Raw genomic sequence first — 14,305 nt, 5'->3', positions numbered from 1 at the left:
AGGATAAAAGTTGCTATTTCATCCTTTTCCTAAATGTTGTTAATATAAATCTGACTCCTCTAAATAATTACCTCAAATCTCTGCGCATTCTTTTGATGGGATGAGAGGAATGACTGGAGGCGTCTCTTTCAGGTTAACAGAGTTTATTAACCCGATGAATCAAGAATAGAAGTTACAGAGTCTCTGGGTTCAACACTACGCGTCCCTGACAACAGACAGATGCTGGATCAGTTCACGAAGTCTGAGCCCCGACTATCTTTCCCTGAACCCTTTTATCCACTAGACAGAGAATATCTAACCAAATAATGCATTCAAGAATGTGCGGTTTCCATCCTCCGATTGGGGCAACTTCCAAATTATGCGTCTTCAGATGAGTGGTTCCCCTTCTCTCATTGGTGCATCTACTCCCGAATCCTTTCACCATCTGTAGGGGAAGACACATCCTGCCTGGCCTGTTTCTTATCATAAGAAAGACATCTAGTCTAGTAACCAATTCTTTTTAAGGAGAAGACAATTTAGGTGATTAAGAATCAAGGCTCACTCAACCTATATAAAAGTGGGTGAGTGATTAACTGTTCAGGGCCTTAAACTAAACCTATGTTTGAGTTGGTGAGTGATTCAGTTTAAAGGGCCCACAACACATGTTGGAATGTGCATTCACTTCTGCAAGCCCTCTTCACACAAACACCTTACTGAAAAGTCAGACAATTGTATTAACACACACAAACCTGGAATGAAACATGATAAAATAACTGGTATAATATAAATATAAGCGAACATCATTCAAACTGTAAATATCAAACCTTTCCTTTGGACCGGGTGATGAAACTTTATTGCAGTAAACACATTGAATATAAGCAGAAAGAGGCCTAATATTCTATCAGTCACTAACAGATGAACGCACACTTTTCCTGTGCTGTGCTTTTATTTTGAAGGAAACAAGCACAAACAGGAAATGGGAACTTAATATAAACCTCTCATGAGGTTTCTTCTTTCTCTTGACTGAACCTTTCATCTGTGTGCACTGTTCAGACCCAGATGTGCTGTAAATAAGTGGACAACTAACAGTCAACAGATGGAGGCAATTAAACGTGTACTTGGATTTGAGTGGATGGACGGATTCAGTCTTGTGATCTATCTGTTTGTTTTTGTGCTGTTGGCTGATATTTTTAAGAACAGAGTCCCAGCAAACTTTCCACCTGGACCGTGGGCTCTCCCACTGATCGGGGACCTTCATCGCGTCAAGACCAGTAGGCTCCACCTGCAGTTCACAGAGGTTTGTGAAGGCCATAGATGCATCTAATCATTGAAATAAAAACTTTTAAATACATGCTTTTGACACCTTTCAACACTTCCTAAAATTAGATATTACTCTATTTTGCCGAACTGTCTTTCACACTTTTTGCATGTAACATAATGTCAGCATTAAACATGATAACTTTGGATAAGGACAAAAAAGAAAGAAGATATCTATTTCAGGTTTGCTGTTCAGCTGCTTCAGGCAAAGTTCAAATGTGAGATTGTGAGAAAATCATTAACTTTAAAGCTTCAACTTTGCTTCTCCTGAGCACCGGGGGCAGGGAAGAAAGAATAAACTCTGTTTTTATCCAACAATTTAATTTTCAATTTTTATTGTTTGCATTTTTGAGAAAAGCAACCCACAGATGAGACACCCAACTAACAAGAGAAAAAAACAACATCAGAACCCAAACAGAACTAGGGCTGGGTATTTCCCACAATCAATATGTATCACGTAGCATGGGCTCGTCTGCTAGCACACTTAAGATCTAAGTATACTTGCTTTTAAACTATGCATACACTAACACATGAAATCAGCCTTTTTTAATCCTGCCGTGGTTTGGAGCGTTGGTTGGGCTCTTCCTCAGAAATGAACACTGTGTTTTATACTAACCTATTGGTGCATAACTTTTTAATGTGTCCAATCAGCCAGGTGAGTGCTTGTGGTGTCACAGGTCCACCTGAACACCTGTCTGCTCTGTGTGCTCAGTTTGCAGAGAAATATGGAAAGATTTTCAGCCTGCGGCTCTTTGGTGGAAGAATTGTGGTCATCAATGGCTACAAGCTTGTGAGGGAGGCCCTGGTCCAAAAAGGGGAGGACTACGTTGATCGCCCCCACGTACCTATTTTTGAAGCAATGATGGGGAATAAGGGTATTGCTTTTGCATTATGTGTTATCATCAGCCTGGTGATATTCATGCATATATTTCGATCAAGCTTGTTGTAAAAGTCAAATTCAATTTTGTGGTCAGTGTAATTTTTGTTTTTGTGGGTGTCTCTAAAAGGTCTGGTGTTTACAAGTGGCGATCCATGGAAGGAACAGAGGAGATTCGCTCTCCATACACTCAGGAACTTTGGATTGGGCAAGAAGACCCTGGAGCCATCCATCCAGCAGGAGGGCCGATATCTCACAGAGGCTCTCGCAAATCACCAAGGCAAAAAAAAAATCATATCAGCCAGCTGACATCATCAGGATCTTGAACTAGTCTTGTAGTCTTATAATTCTCCCTTGGTTTTTCAATGAATAATCTTGTGGTGTACCTTCATATTTTAATCAAGCAGCACAGGATCATAAAGCATATAAAACATCAACCTGTTGATGATCGTCAATCAAAAGCTAATTGACGAGGCACAGCAGTGACTTAAATACATATTTTATGGGTAAGGTCTGTGTCTTCTTACTGCACAACAACTCTGTGTCTTATCTACATTGTGTATTTACCTTACAGGACAGCCTGTTGATGCTCAGCCACTGATAATGAGTGCTGTGTCCAACACCATTAACTGCCTGGTGTTTGGACAACGCTACGAATACAATGACAAGCAGTTCCGGAGTATTCTTGAAGATTTAAAAGGGATCATTCTCTTTCAAGGAACTTTAACTGTACAGGTGAGTTAGTTTGTGCCAGTTTCCCCAGTAGTAGTAGTCTAAAGCTCTGCAATTCACCACCAAGCCACAAGGTGGCACGGCTGTGTTTTTGTGTGGTTCTTCCACCTCTTCTTTAATTCAATTCCATTATTCGCCACTTGGCTGTCTTTATAGTGTTTTGATGATGAGTTTGGGAGATTGTCGTATTTTCTGACCTCTTCGATTATTCGTGTTTTTGTGTTGTGACCAGAAATAACTGCTGGAAATGACGTTCTAAGTGGACCAATCACAGTCCTTACGGTTTGCATAGTCAGGATTTTTTGAGGTGTGCGTAGGGCTGTGGCATAGGGTCTGCATAGGGGTCGACACGGAAGCATAAACTAGGCTTAAGCCTATAGCTGTCACAGTCTACTCTGCTCCTCCCCTGCTCTGCTGCTCAGCCACACACGTCATCAGTCTAACAGCTCTCACCTGCTGCTCTCACCTGCTCGTCATCTCCAATCAAGCCAGTATATATCCAGCTTCACTTCACTCACTCTTCGCAAGATTGTCTTCGCTCCGATGCCTAACTCTCCAGCACTTATTCCCGGATTGCTTACCTGGTATTGACTTGACCTGCCTTCGACCATCGTTGCTCATCTCAGCCCAGGTAAACCTACTAGCCTTTTGTTTCTGACCACGTGTATTGCCTGCCTGTTTCCTGTTCCTTGTCTGCCTGTGGCTGGTTGGCACTTGGGCTGTTCCTGCTCCACTAAGAGACCCAACTGACCACCTTCGCCTCTCCAGCTCACATCTTCTGGTCTGTTGTGTACCTACATTAACCTGCTAAATAAAGACTGTTTAAGAACAAAACCCTGGTTCATTTGTGCTGCAATTGGGTTCACTCCATACCCGTTACAGCACAATCCCACACCACTCAGTCGCCTTGAGACGATTGAGGGCGTCCTGCAGCAGCATGAGGCCGTGATGACTGCATCTGCTGCTCCAAGTTGAGGATCCTGAACCCATGCAGTTAGGTCGCACCTCCCTCTCCCTGGAGGAGAGGGAGTGCTGCCGCAGGTCCAATCTCTGCCTATATTGTGGGGCAGTGGGACACTACATCTCCAATTGTCCAGCAAAAGCCAGAGCTCACCAGTTGTAGGGGAGACCCTGGTGAGACCCTGCCTTGTTACCTCCCCAGACTGAGAGACCTCTGCTCTAAGGCCATCTTCTTCTTCTAGATGGCCCCCACTCCATGGCTATCTTTATTGACTCTGATGCCAATATCATTAATGAGGAGGTGGTTCTTCAGCTGGGGCTCAAGAGGTTCCCTTTGCCTTGTCCGATTTACTGCTAGAACCTTAGATGTGCACATATTGGGTAAGGTCATGCATCAGACCTCTCCTGTTCACTTGCTATTTTCTGGTAATCATCACAAGACCGTCCAGTTCCACATCCTAAGCTCTTCCTGCCTGTTTTTCATCCTGGGGTTTCCATGGCTCCGTTTTCACAACTCTCACATCGACTGGGTCACGGGGGCCGTTCTGGAGTGGAGCTCCTCCTGTCATCAAAGGTGTCTGCAGCATGCCTCAGCTCCAGTTCTTCACCTGACCTCTCAGGGGTGCCACCTGAGTACCATGACTTTCGCCAGGCCTTCAGTAAAGCCAGAGCCACATCTCTGCCCCCACACTGCCCTTACGACTGTGCCATAGATCTCCTGCCTGGAACCTCACCTCCCAAGGGGGGTCTGTACTCTCTCTCTGAGCCTGAGACTTATATCAACGAATCCCTGACCGCTGGTATCATTCGTCCTTCTTCATCTCCTGCTGGAGCGGTTTTTTTCTTTGTCAAGAAGAGGGAAAGACGTTGAGACTCTGCATCGACTACAGAGGACTGAATGATATCACCACAAGGACCGTTACCCACTGCCACTCATGTCCACTCCCTTCGAACTGCTCCAGGGGGCTACCATTTTTTCCAAACTTGACCTGCGCAACGCCTACCACCTCATCTGCATCAGAGAGGAAGATGAGTGGAAGACAGCATTCAACACCCCAACTGGACACTACGAGTATCTCCTAATGCCGTTCGGCCTGGCCAATGCTCCTGCTGTCTTCCAGGCAATGATAAACGATGTGCTCAGGGATATGCTCAATCAATATGTTTTTGTTTACCTCAACGACATCCTCATCTTCTCAAGATCCAAGGAGCAACATATCTATCATGTCTAGTCCGTCCTTCAGCGTCTCCTGTAGAATTCCCTGTTTGTGAAAGCAGAGAAATGTGAGTTCCATGTCTCACCAGTGTCTTTCCTGGGGAACATTGTGGCACAAAGCAATATCCACATGGACCCATCCAAAGTCTCTGCTGTCACCTCCTGGCCTGTTCCTGAGAACCGTAAACAGCTTCATCATCTCGCTGCCTGTCCCCTGCCGAGAGAAACTATGACATTGGCGTCAGGGAACTGTTGGCGGTGAAGATGGCCTTAGAGGAGTGGCTCCATTGGTTGGAGGGCACCAAGGAGCCTTTTCTTGTATGGACAGACCACAAGAACTTGGAATATATACGCTCTGCTAAGAGACTCATTTCTCGTCAGGCCTGCTGGTCCCTGTTATTTTGCCTGTTTCAACTTCACCCTCTCTTACCGTCGAGGATCCCGCAATGTTAAGCTTGAGGCCCTTATCCGCCATTTCCAGAGGACAAAGGCCTCTAGTGATAAATCTGAGTCCATCCTTCCACCATCTAGCCTTATTGCCACATTGACCTGGGACATAGAGGAGAGGGTGAGAGCAGCCACAGAAGGACAGCCGGGTCTCAGCACCTGCCCAACTAACTGCCTTTTCGTTCCTCCAGCCTTGAGGTCAGATGTGCTATTATGGGCCCACTCCTCTAAGCTCTCCTGCCCCCCTGGTGTTCAACGGACACGACATGCCGTTCTCCAACGTTTCTGGTGGCCCACCTTGCAGGAGGACATCCAGGAATTCATCAAAGCCTGTCAAGTGTGCAATCAACACAAATCCTCCTGCCGGCCCCCTGCTGGGCTGCTTCAACCTCTCCCTGTTCCTCATCGCCCATGCTCCCACATCTCTTTGGATTTTGTTACTGGTCTTCCCACCTCTGACGGCCACACTGTCATCCAGACCATTGTGGACCGCTTCAGCAAGATGGTCCACTTTGTGCCTCTGCCCAAGCTCCCCTCATCCGTGTTTTGGAGGGAGTTCTGCAGTCTGCTGGGTGCCACCGCCAGTCTGTCCTCTGGATTCCACCCTCAAAGCAATGGACAGACTGAGTGCATGAACCAAGAACTGGAAACAGCTCTACGGTGCAGGGCCTCCCAGAACCCCTCATCCTGGTCGTCACAACTACTGTGGGTTGAATATGCTCACAACACCCTTGTCTGCTCTGCCACAACTCTCTCTCCATTTCAGTGTGCATATGGCTACTAACAACCACTGTTGCCAGAAAATAGGGAAATAAATTGAAAAATAGGTTTACTTCCCGTCTGTCCAAGTCTATATCCGCCACTGCCGCAGAACAAGGCTCCAAGCCTCCTTTGTTCCGTGGGTCGCTATACTGACACTGCCAACCTGCGACATTCACCTACACCTACCTACCAAGTTGGACAGCAAGTGTGGCTCTCCATATGAGACTTACCTCTGCGGGTGGAGTCCAGAAAGATGGTACCTAAGTTCATCGGGCGTTTCTCGATCCAGAGGGTCATCAACCAACGTTTCATGTATCCAGGGTTAAGCCAGTCCACTACAGTCCCTTGGTCTCTTCGGCACCACCTCCTCCCCCTTCCACGCATTGTTGATGGTGGTCCATTGTTTACAGTGCGACGCCTGATACGCTCTCGTCGGTGGGGTAGAGGCCTTCAGTACCTTGTGGACTGGGAGGGTTACGGCTCAGAGGAAAGGTCCTGGGTTCCTGCTCGCCATATTGTAGACTCCACCCTTATGACCAACTTTCATCAGCAACAGCCAGCCAATGAGTCAGCTTGTCCAGGGACTCGCATCTTGCCCCCGCCTATTCTGGATGTTGGAGGCCCTTCAATGGCAGGTGTCCAACTCACATCATCTGATCTGTTGTGTACCTACGTTAACCTGATAAAAAAGAACTGTTTAAGAACGAAACCCTGGTTCATTTGTGCTGCATTTGGGTTCACTTCATATACGTTACAATAGAAGCATAACTAGGAACAAGTTTCAGATTACATAATTTACATGTTAAGCAATACTACAGTTCTGTTGGGCAGTGGGCCCGTCAGAGAATAAACCTTCATAGAGGCAATTAAGGTGGTGAACTAACACATCTGGAATGACACAACAATGGACATCATGTTCCTCACACCTTCACACCGCCTGGGACACTCTGTACCTCCTGCAGAGTTTCTCCCTGTGAGCCTACCGGACCCTGAGTGGAATTGAAGTCTTTGGGTCGATGATAAATCACCATGAGGTTTCTGTCAGAGAGCACAACTTTCAAAACGAGTCACAATTTTTTCACTGCTTCTGCCTTTGTCTTGCATAAGATTCAAACTATCTCCTGATTATCTGATTACTGTCCTCATACTCTGTAGATTTATAACTCTTTCCCCTGGCTGATGAAGTGGATTCCTGGATCTCACAAGGAGAATTTAGCTATGTTCAAAAGGATCGCTGACTTTATAAAAATCAAGATCAAAGAACACCAAGAGAGTCTTGACCCGTCCTCACCAAGAGACTACATTGACTGCTTCCTGGCAGAGATGGGAGAGGTAAAAGTTTACATGTTTGGAGGTCTTTGTGGTTTATTTTGTGTGTGCTGTGTTTGCATATTGTAATTGACAAACATTGTCTTATTTGTTTTATTGATAGAGAGACGACAAAGATTCCAGTTTTGATATTGAGAATTTGTGTTTTTGCACTCTGGACCTGTTTGGTGCTGGAACTGAAACCACTACCACTACTCTACTCTGGGGACTGCTGTACATGATCTACTACCCTCCAATACAAGGTGTGCGTATGTGTGTGTGTGTGTGTGTGTGTGTGTGTGTGTGTGTGTGTGTGTGGCGCACGGAATGGTTCAGCTGCATGCATGCCGCATGTATGATTGTTTCATTAAAGGGATACTTCATCCATTTATCCTTCATCCATGAAGCTGTGTATCACTAGAAACATGGTAGCAGTGTTGAATGGTCATGAATCCAACCCTCATTTTGCCCTGAGACGAGAAAAATGTGTTTTTCTTTGCCTGTCAGGTTTCTTCATGTGATGCAATATGACACTTTTTCCATCACATGAAGAAAACATTCAAGCTCCAGAGGTCATTCAAGCTGTGTAGCAGTCTGTAGCAGACTCTCTACACCAGGGTTTCTTAACCATGGGGCCGCGGCCCTTCGAAGGGCCGCGAGCGCCACCTGCAGGGCCACGAGGGGATAATATGTTTGCATCTGTGGGCCGTAAGGGCCGTGATCGTTGGCCTGCAATATACTCTCCGACTACCAGAGGCAGTATCATCAGCTAGAAGTAGGCCTACATCACGAGAAGAAGAATATTTAGCTTAACGCCTATGGAGAAGTCTCAACTCTGCGAGGTGACTTCCCTGAGGCCCCGTTTACACGGAGACGCTGTGACAGAAATGCATCGAAACGACCGCACTCCGGATTCGAAGTACAGACCGTCTACACGGCAGGTCTCTGAGTGAAAACCATGTAGTTCTCACGCTCGGCCAGTAGTGGGCAGTGGAACTTTACAACGCGACACGCGCGACACTCAGCAGTATAACCACTTCCTCCACAACATCCTCCTCAACGGCTAGTTCTCCCAAGTCTTACCTAAATGCTGCGTATGGTCGCCCTGTGCTCGGGTAAAGGTAGAACTATTTGCTGCAGGTGTTCGATGCTCTTTCGGCGGCGACACACACAATGTATCATATCAAGGTTCTGTTTTAAAAGACGATACAACGCGAATAGCTGCTGAAGCACATAGCCGCAGCGATTGTTGTTTGTTCTCGACTACTGCGCTTGTCCAAATGTTTCGTCTTACTGTCACAGCGTCTTTGTGTAAACGGGGCCTGAATCTGAATGGAAACGTAATGGAGAGGTTCTTAAAACGAAAAAATAATGACGGCAACGGGGGCAGCGCTACACAAAACAGAATGCTCTTTTTAATTTCAACAAATCTACCTAACTTCATTGAGCACCTAATTTTATTGCTTTTGTTGCTAAGTTTATATTGTGTTACTTAGTTGACAAACATGCACTAAAACATGGTTTTATATGAGCTTAACTTGTGCAAGGTTTTATGTGTGAGAAGCATGTCTTTACAATAACAGTTGTGTGAAAAAGAGTGTAAACCAGAATTTTCCTCTGAGATTAATAACATTTAGAGAAATCAGAAATTCCAAAACATTAAGTCCCCAGCTCCTGCAGGTGTCGGTGTGACCTGTACTGTTAAAATGCTTTGAGTAGTCATGAGAAACTCGACTAATTTAAATCCATTTCCATTTGATCTGTTCAAATGATTTTGTTGAATGTTTTCACTGTATACAGAGAGAGTCCAGGCTGAGATAGACGCTGTGATTGGTTCATCCAGAGCGCCCTCTGTCAGTGACAGAGATAACATGCCCTACACTAACGCAGTCATTCATGAGATCCAGAGAATGGGAAACATCCTTCCCCTTAATGTATTCCGCATGGCAAGCAAGGACACCACACTCGACAAGTACACAATCCCAAAGGTAGGTGATGCACGTGGAAGCATTCAAAGATTATTCCTGATCTTAAATTCAACAAAATTTTATTTAATTAGTTGATCATAATATTTTAATATATTTCAGTCATACTACTTTCTGTAATGTAATTTACTCAGGGCACCATGGTCATGCCGACCCTGAACTCAGTTCTTCATGATGAGACGATGTGGGAAACTCCACACTCCTTCAACCCTCAACACTTTCTGGATCAAGATGGCCAGTTTAGAAAGAGAGAGGCCTTCCTTCCTTTCTCAGCAGGTTGGTCCTGTTGGGGTTTTCAGGAGCGAATACCTGACCAACGGTTATGTTGGGTTTTATGACGTAAAATTTGTCAAAATGCCTGTCCAACAGACCAACAGACCAACTCCAACCAACCCAAGGTTCACCCACATTTTGCAACAAGCTTCACTGTGATGATATTTTCTCTTCTTTGTTGCTTATATTTGCATTAGCTGGAGGAAACAGCTCCCCCCAGAATAATTTCAAGTTAACTCGAACACAGCAGAACAGTAAAATCCAGTCAGAGGACAGAGTCTCTGCAGATACAGTCAGCAGCACACATGCACGGAGGCCCAGAAGGGATAATGGAACAGCTTCACTTGAGTATCAGAATCAGAATCAGATTTATTTGTCATTGATACAGGTACAAGTACAACGAAATTGCTTTGGTCAAAGAGGACCGGTCTGCAGCGATACTTTGCGCTGACCTGGCTTAATCTCGGAACCTTTGGAGAGGGAGGGGGAGGGTGTGTTACAGGTAGGATGCAGGGGGAGGGGGGGCATAAAAAACACTACTTCCATGCTATGCCTGCAGAGGGAGGCACAGATTGAAAGCAGGGAAAAAACATTGCCCTTACATACAGTAGCAGAGTGTGTAAGGGTGGGAGGGAAGACGGTGTGTGCAGGGAGCGTTCATCATATGTTTCTGAGTACGTGTGCCTGGCTTCCCCGGGCTCGCTCAGGTCAGAATGTTCTCACTCGCGATATCCGGCGAAAACAGTGCGTGTGCTACGGAGACAACCTCAGCGCCCCTCAGAGTTCGCTGATAACATTTGCGAAAACACAGTCCCACTCAGTGGAGACGTCCTTGGCCTGGGCTTCTGCGGCAAAAACAACAGGTGCATGTGGGGGGGTTGGGAGGGGGGTTGGGGTGGGTAGCGTTGGGAGCGTGTCTCCGTCCTTGTCCATCCGTGGAGGAAAATTTTCGTCTGTGGGAGCCAAATTAAATCCAACAAACTCCTTTAGGACGGGGGGACACATGTTTGTCTGTCCCCCCTAAAGTTTTTCAAGTCCGGCTCTCAACAGGATCATCTCGCCTTGCATCGCAGTGAGCTTTCCCCAGATTCCATTCATCCTTCGGCCTAGCTCTGCCAGTGCCACAGTCTGTGCTCCAACAGCTTTACCCATCTCGATCATCATGACCGGCAGCTTCAGTGCTCCCGCCAGAGCTGCCGTCTTCCCAATTTTCCAGTACACCAGAGCTATGCCAAGGCCAATCAGCACAAGCCCGGTGAACATGAAGCCGAATATGTACACATCCTCAACATCTTCCACCGAAAGCACTCCCAGGCACATGACTCTCCATGTAATCCATGAATCCACCACGTACCCAGCAGCGTTCGTTCTGTCCGGGCAGGTGGACTCCCCCGGTCCAGTTGATCTTGTAGAAAAGATCTTATCATTTGCGTTGAGAGACCAGCTTATTAATTCCATATTAGCTAAATTCCGGAGAGACAGAGAGAAGAAACACTCCAGTATCAGACGAGACAGAAGCAATGGGAACACACACAAGGACAAGATAAGGGAGGGAGAGAAAAAGCGTCCGCCTTCCTTGAGAGCTGAAGTCGAAAAAAGTTTAGTATAAGTTTAGTATAAACTGCTGATACTATTTTTAATGTTATACACTAAATGATTTCCTGAATTTAATTTCAGAAATACACAACATTGCTCAATAGCTGGGACAGGATCAGTGTTTGTGTCTTACGAGACTCTGAGCTGCAGCATTATTATAAATCAAACTAGACAATTCCTGCAGAAATTGTGAGGGTGGTTGCTGTCTGTGTATGCGTTTCTGAGTTATACTGCAGTAAGACTGTTGAACTGTAGTCAGCTAACAGCTAAGACAGAACTCTGTCCCACTGCTATGGTCCCACTCAAATGATGATGTCATCACTCTAACTCTGAACACCTGCTGCTCACTGATTGGTTGACATTCAGCTTTGATCTGCCAAACTGCCAGAGCATTCTATCAATGTATCTGAATGGGCTTGCCACTGCTCGCAAAACCTCAAATATCTTGAAAACTAAACATGATATCACCGATCCGTTTGGACTGTGAGCGACAGCACAAATAGGCACACGTTTTGATGTATTTTATTTTCATCTAGCATTCAGACTGAGACCACAGTGGCAATTTTAAAACCTGAGTGAAAACTGTGACATTCTGGACACCAGTTAGAGTGAGAGCCCAATGTGTGTGTATATGGTGTGTGACTGTCAAACAAATGTCTCTCCTGAGAGACTGAAACATTTTATGTATTCATTTTTTGCTTTATGAGTGAGAGGACACTCAGAGCTTTATTTTGATGTATTTTGTTTATATATGTGAGCAACAATGACTTCAGGATGGCGATTTTCAAATATGTTTCCAAAACTGAAGTTTTTGGCAGTTACACTCTAGGATTTCAAATTTTGCCATCTGCTTTGAATGGGGCAAATTTTGGCCAAATTTTTGTCACTTAAACTCGATTTCTGTCCAAACCGTGTGCCCGAGGTTTCCACAAAGTAATAGCACACTTTTTGGGGCCGAGCCGGTCGTTTTGATGCCTTTCTTGTGTGTGTGGCGCAAACGCTGTGGGAGTAGCGTGGCCCATTTTGAGGATATAATAAGACCAATAATAATAATATTTACAATAGTAGTAGTGTGGTTTGCCTTTCAGGCAACCACCCCAATAAATATCTTGTGTTCAATATCCTCACCTGTTGATCTGTGTCTCCTCAGGGAAGCGTGTGTGTCTCGGGGAGCAGCTGGCCAAGATGGAAATATTCATCTTTTTTACCTCCCTTCTGCAGAGGTTTTCTTTCTCTGCAGCTGACGGAGAGCAGCCCAGTCTGGATTTTGTTTTAGGATTCGCCCGCAGTCCCAAACCTTTCCGCCTCTGTGCTGTACCCCGATAGACCACCAACTGTCCCAGACTCAATCAAGTTTCTGTGAAGGAAATTTCCAGCAAAGAATTTAACTTGTATTGTGTAATTAGAAAATGATTGCTCAATAAAGTAAAATTATTCTATAAAATCCTCTCCTCCATGTTCCTCTAACATGTGTCTCTAGTCTGTCTACAAACCCCCCAATGATGAGAAAAGTCCATCCTCTCCGTCTTCTGCCTGCTCCACTTTACACAAAATGTGTGCTCAAACAGGCCATTTGGAGATTTTCATGACATCACAAAGGGCAGTAGCCCCTCCCCCAGGTGGGTGACACTCCCACAGCTAGGTGTTTGTTCTGCCCTCTGAGTCTGCCTTCTCACCGTAAACAATAGGACATGGAGCCAGAAAGCACAGAGTACACCCGAGCCCTTCCAGAGAGGGGAGGTGCCGTAGTATTGCTAACTGGTGGAAACAAGGCTGCCAGCATAATACAATTGGGAGGAGCCTTCATCATATGAAGAGCCGACATACAGTGGAAACCATAAGGATCCAGATCTGGGAGGAGGGTAGCTGGAGCGGTAAACAAAGAAGGTCTGGCAGAAGAACATGCAACACAATCAGCAATATTTAATGATCTGACAGTATATGAAATCCATTCTAACCACATGTTTCTGTCCCCATCACCAGTGGCTAATCTTACCACATCCTGAGGGGACAGGTCAGAGACATCATAAGCTATAACTCCTTTAACTTGGTCAATGGTGGAAAACTTTCTAGCTGCTTGAATGGGTTTGGATACAATTTTCTTTGATTCGTGTATTGTCATCTTTAGCAAACCTTTAGGAGCCGTGCCTGCAACCTCTACCCAAAGTATAAGATAAAAACTCTTATTATCTTCCATCACTCCTTTTCCTGGACACATTGGTTTGGTGGAGTGAAAGTAAGGCCCCCTTTTCGGATATGGGTTTTCATTAATGCCTGCAACAGTCAACAGAAGGGGATTATAAGCCCCAACAGTTTTAGATGTTACCTGAACCCTAGTAAACTGTATGGCAGATTTCATAATTTTTCCACCCACATCCTCATATCCGCTTCTTCACATCCACCAACAGGTTCATCTGAACCACTTTTACTTTCTGTCACCTTCTTTCACTTACTATTACCTTTAAATTATTCCTTCAGAATCATTAAAGTGGCTATCTCTGTCACCTTTTGCTGCTTTCAATGCTATATCTACTTTTACTTTTTGTGATGAGGGGAATCTTCTACATTTCCAGTTTAGTCAGTGGTAAGTGGTACAGTTTCTCTGGATGTCTAAAACAACAGACATGTGTAAAAGTGTTCTCACCTCTCAATGAGCAATATACACATTTGACAAATTAGCCCTTAGTTTTACATATTTCTGGACAGATATAAGAAGTTACGGTTCATTTAGTCAACTATGTTGATGCTTTCTGCAGTGTAAATAATGTGTGAATGGAGCAAAACTATTTACAACTTTGTTTGTCTGAGATTTGTCACGGTGAATGCTTTAGATAAGGATGAATAAAGTCACAC

General features: G+C 45.2%; 1 protein-coding gene across 1 annotated transcript; it reads left to right on the top strand.

Annotated features, from left to right (window-relative positions):
- Positions 1–1,035: 1,035 nt before the first annotated feature.
- LOC306827991 (cytochrome P450 2J4-like) lies at positions 1,036–12,811 on the top strand. Its single transcript, XM_079350144.1, has 9 exons — positions 1,036–1,276; positions 2,009–2,171; positions 2,304–2,453; positions 2,748–2,908; positions 7,446–7,622; positions 7,723–7,861; positions 9,399–9,586; positions 9,718–9,859; positions 12,603–12,811. Exons 1-9 carry the CDS (start codon positions 1,076–1,078, stop codon positions 12,776–12,778), a joined length of 1,497 nt encoding a protein of 498 aa, XP_079206270.1. The 5' UTR covers positions 1,036–1,075; the 3' UTR covers positions 12,779–12,811.
- Positions 12,812–14,305: the final 1,494 nt, after the last annotated feature.

The sequence above is a fragment of the Symphodus melops genome (assembly GCF_947650265.1).
Source record: "Symphodus melops genome assembly, chromosome: 8".
In the NCBI taxonomy this organism is placed as follows: Eukaryota; Metazoa; Chordata; class Actinopteri; order Labriformes; family Labridae; genus Symphodus; species Symphodus melops.
Note: the sequence above shows the minus strand (reverse complement) of the source record. Positions and strands in the feature narration are given on the sequence as shown.

Excerpts from the sequence above, each read along its gene's own strand:
- LOC306827991 (XM_079350144.1), top strand. The coding sequence starts at position 1,076 with ATGGAGGCAATTAAACGTGTACTTGGATTTGAGTGGATGGACGGATTC. Across the intron at positions 2,909-7,445 it reads AAGGAACTTTAACTGTACAG|ATTTATAACTCTTTCCCCTG; the intron begins GTGAGTTAGTTT and ends CATACTCTGTAG. Across the intron at positions 9,587-9,717 it reads ACAAGTACACAATCCCAAAG|GGCACCATGGTCATGCCGAC; the intron begins GTAGGTGATGCA and ends TAATTTACTCAG.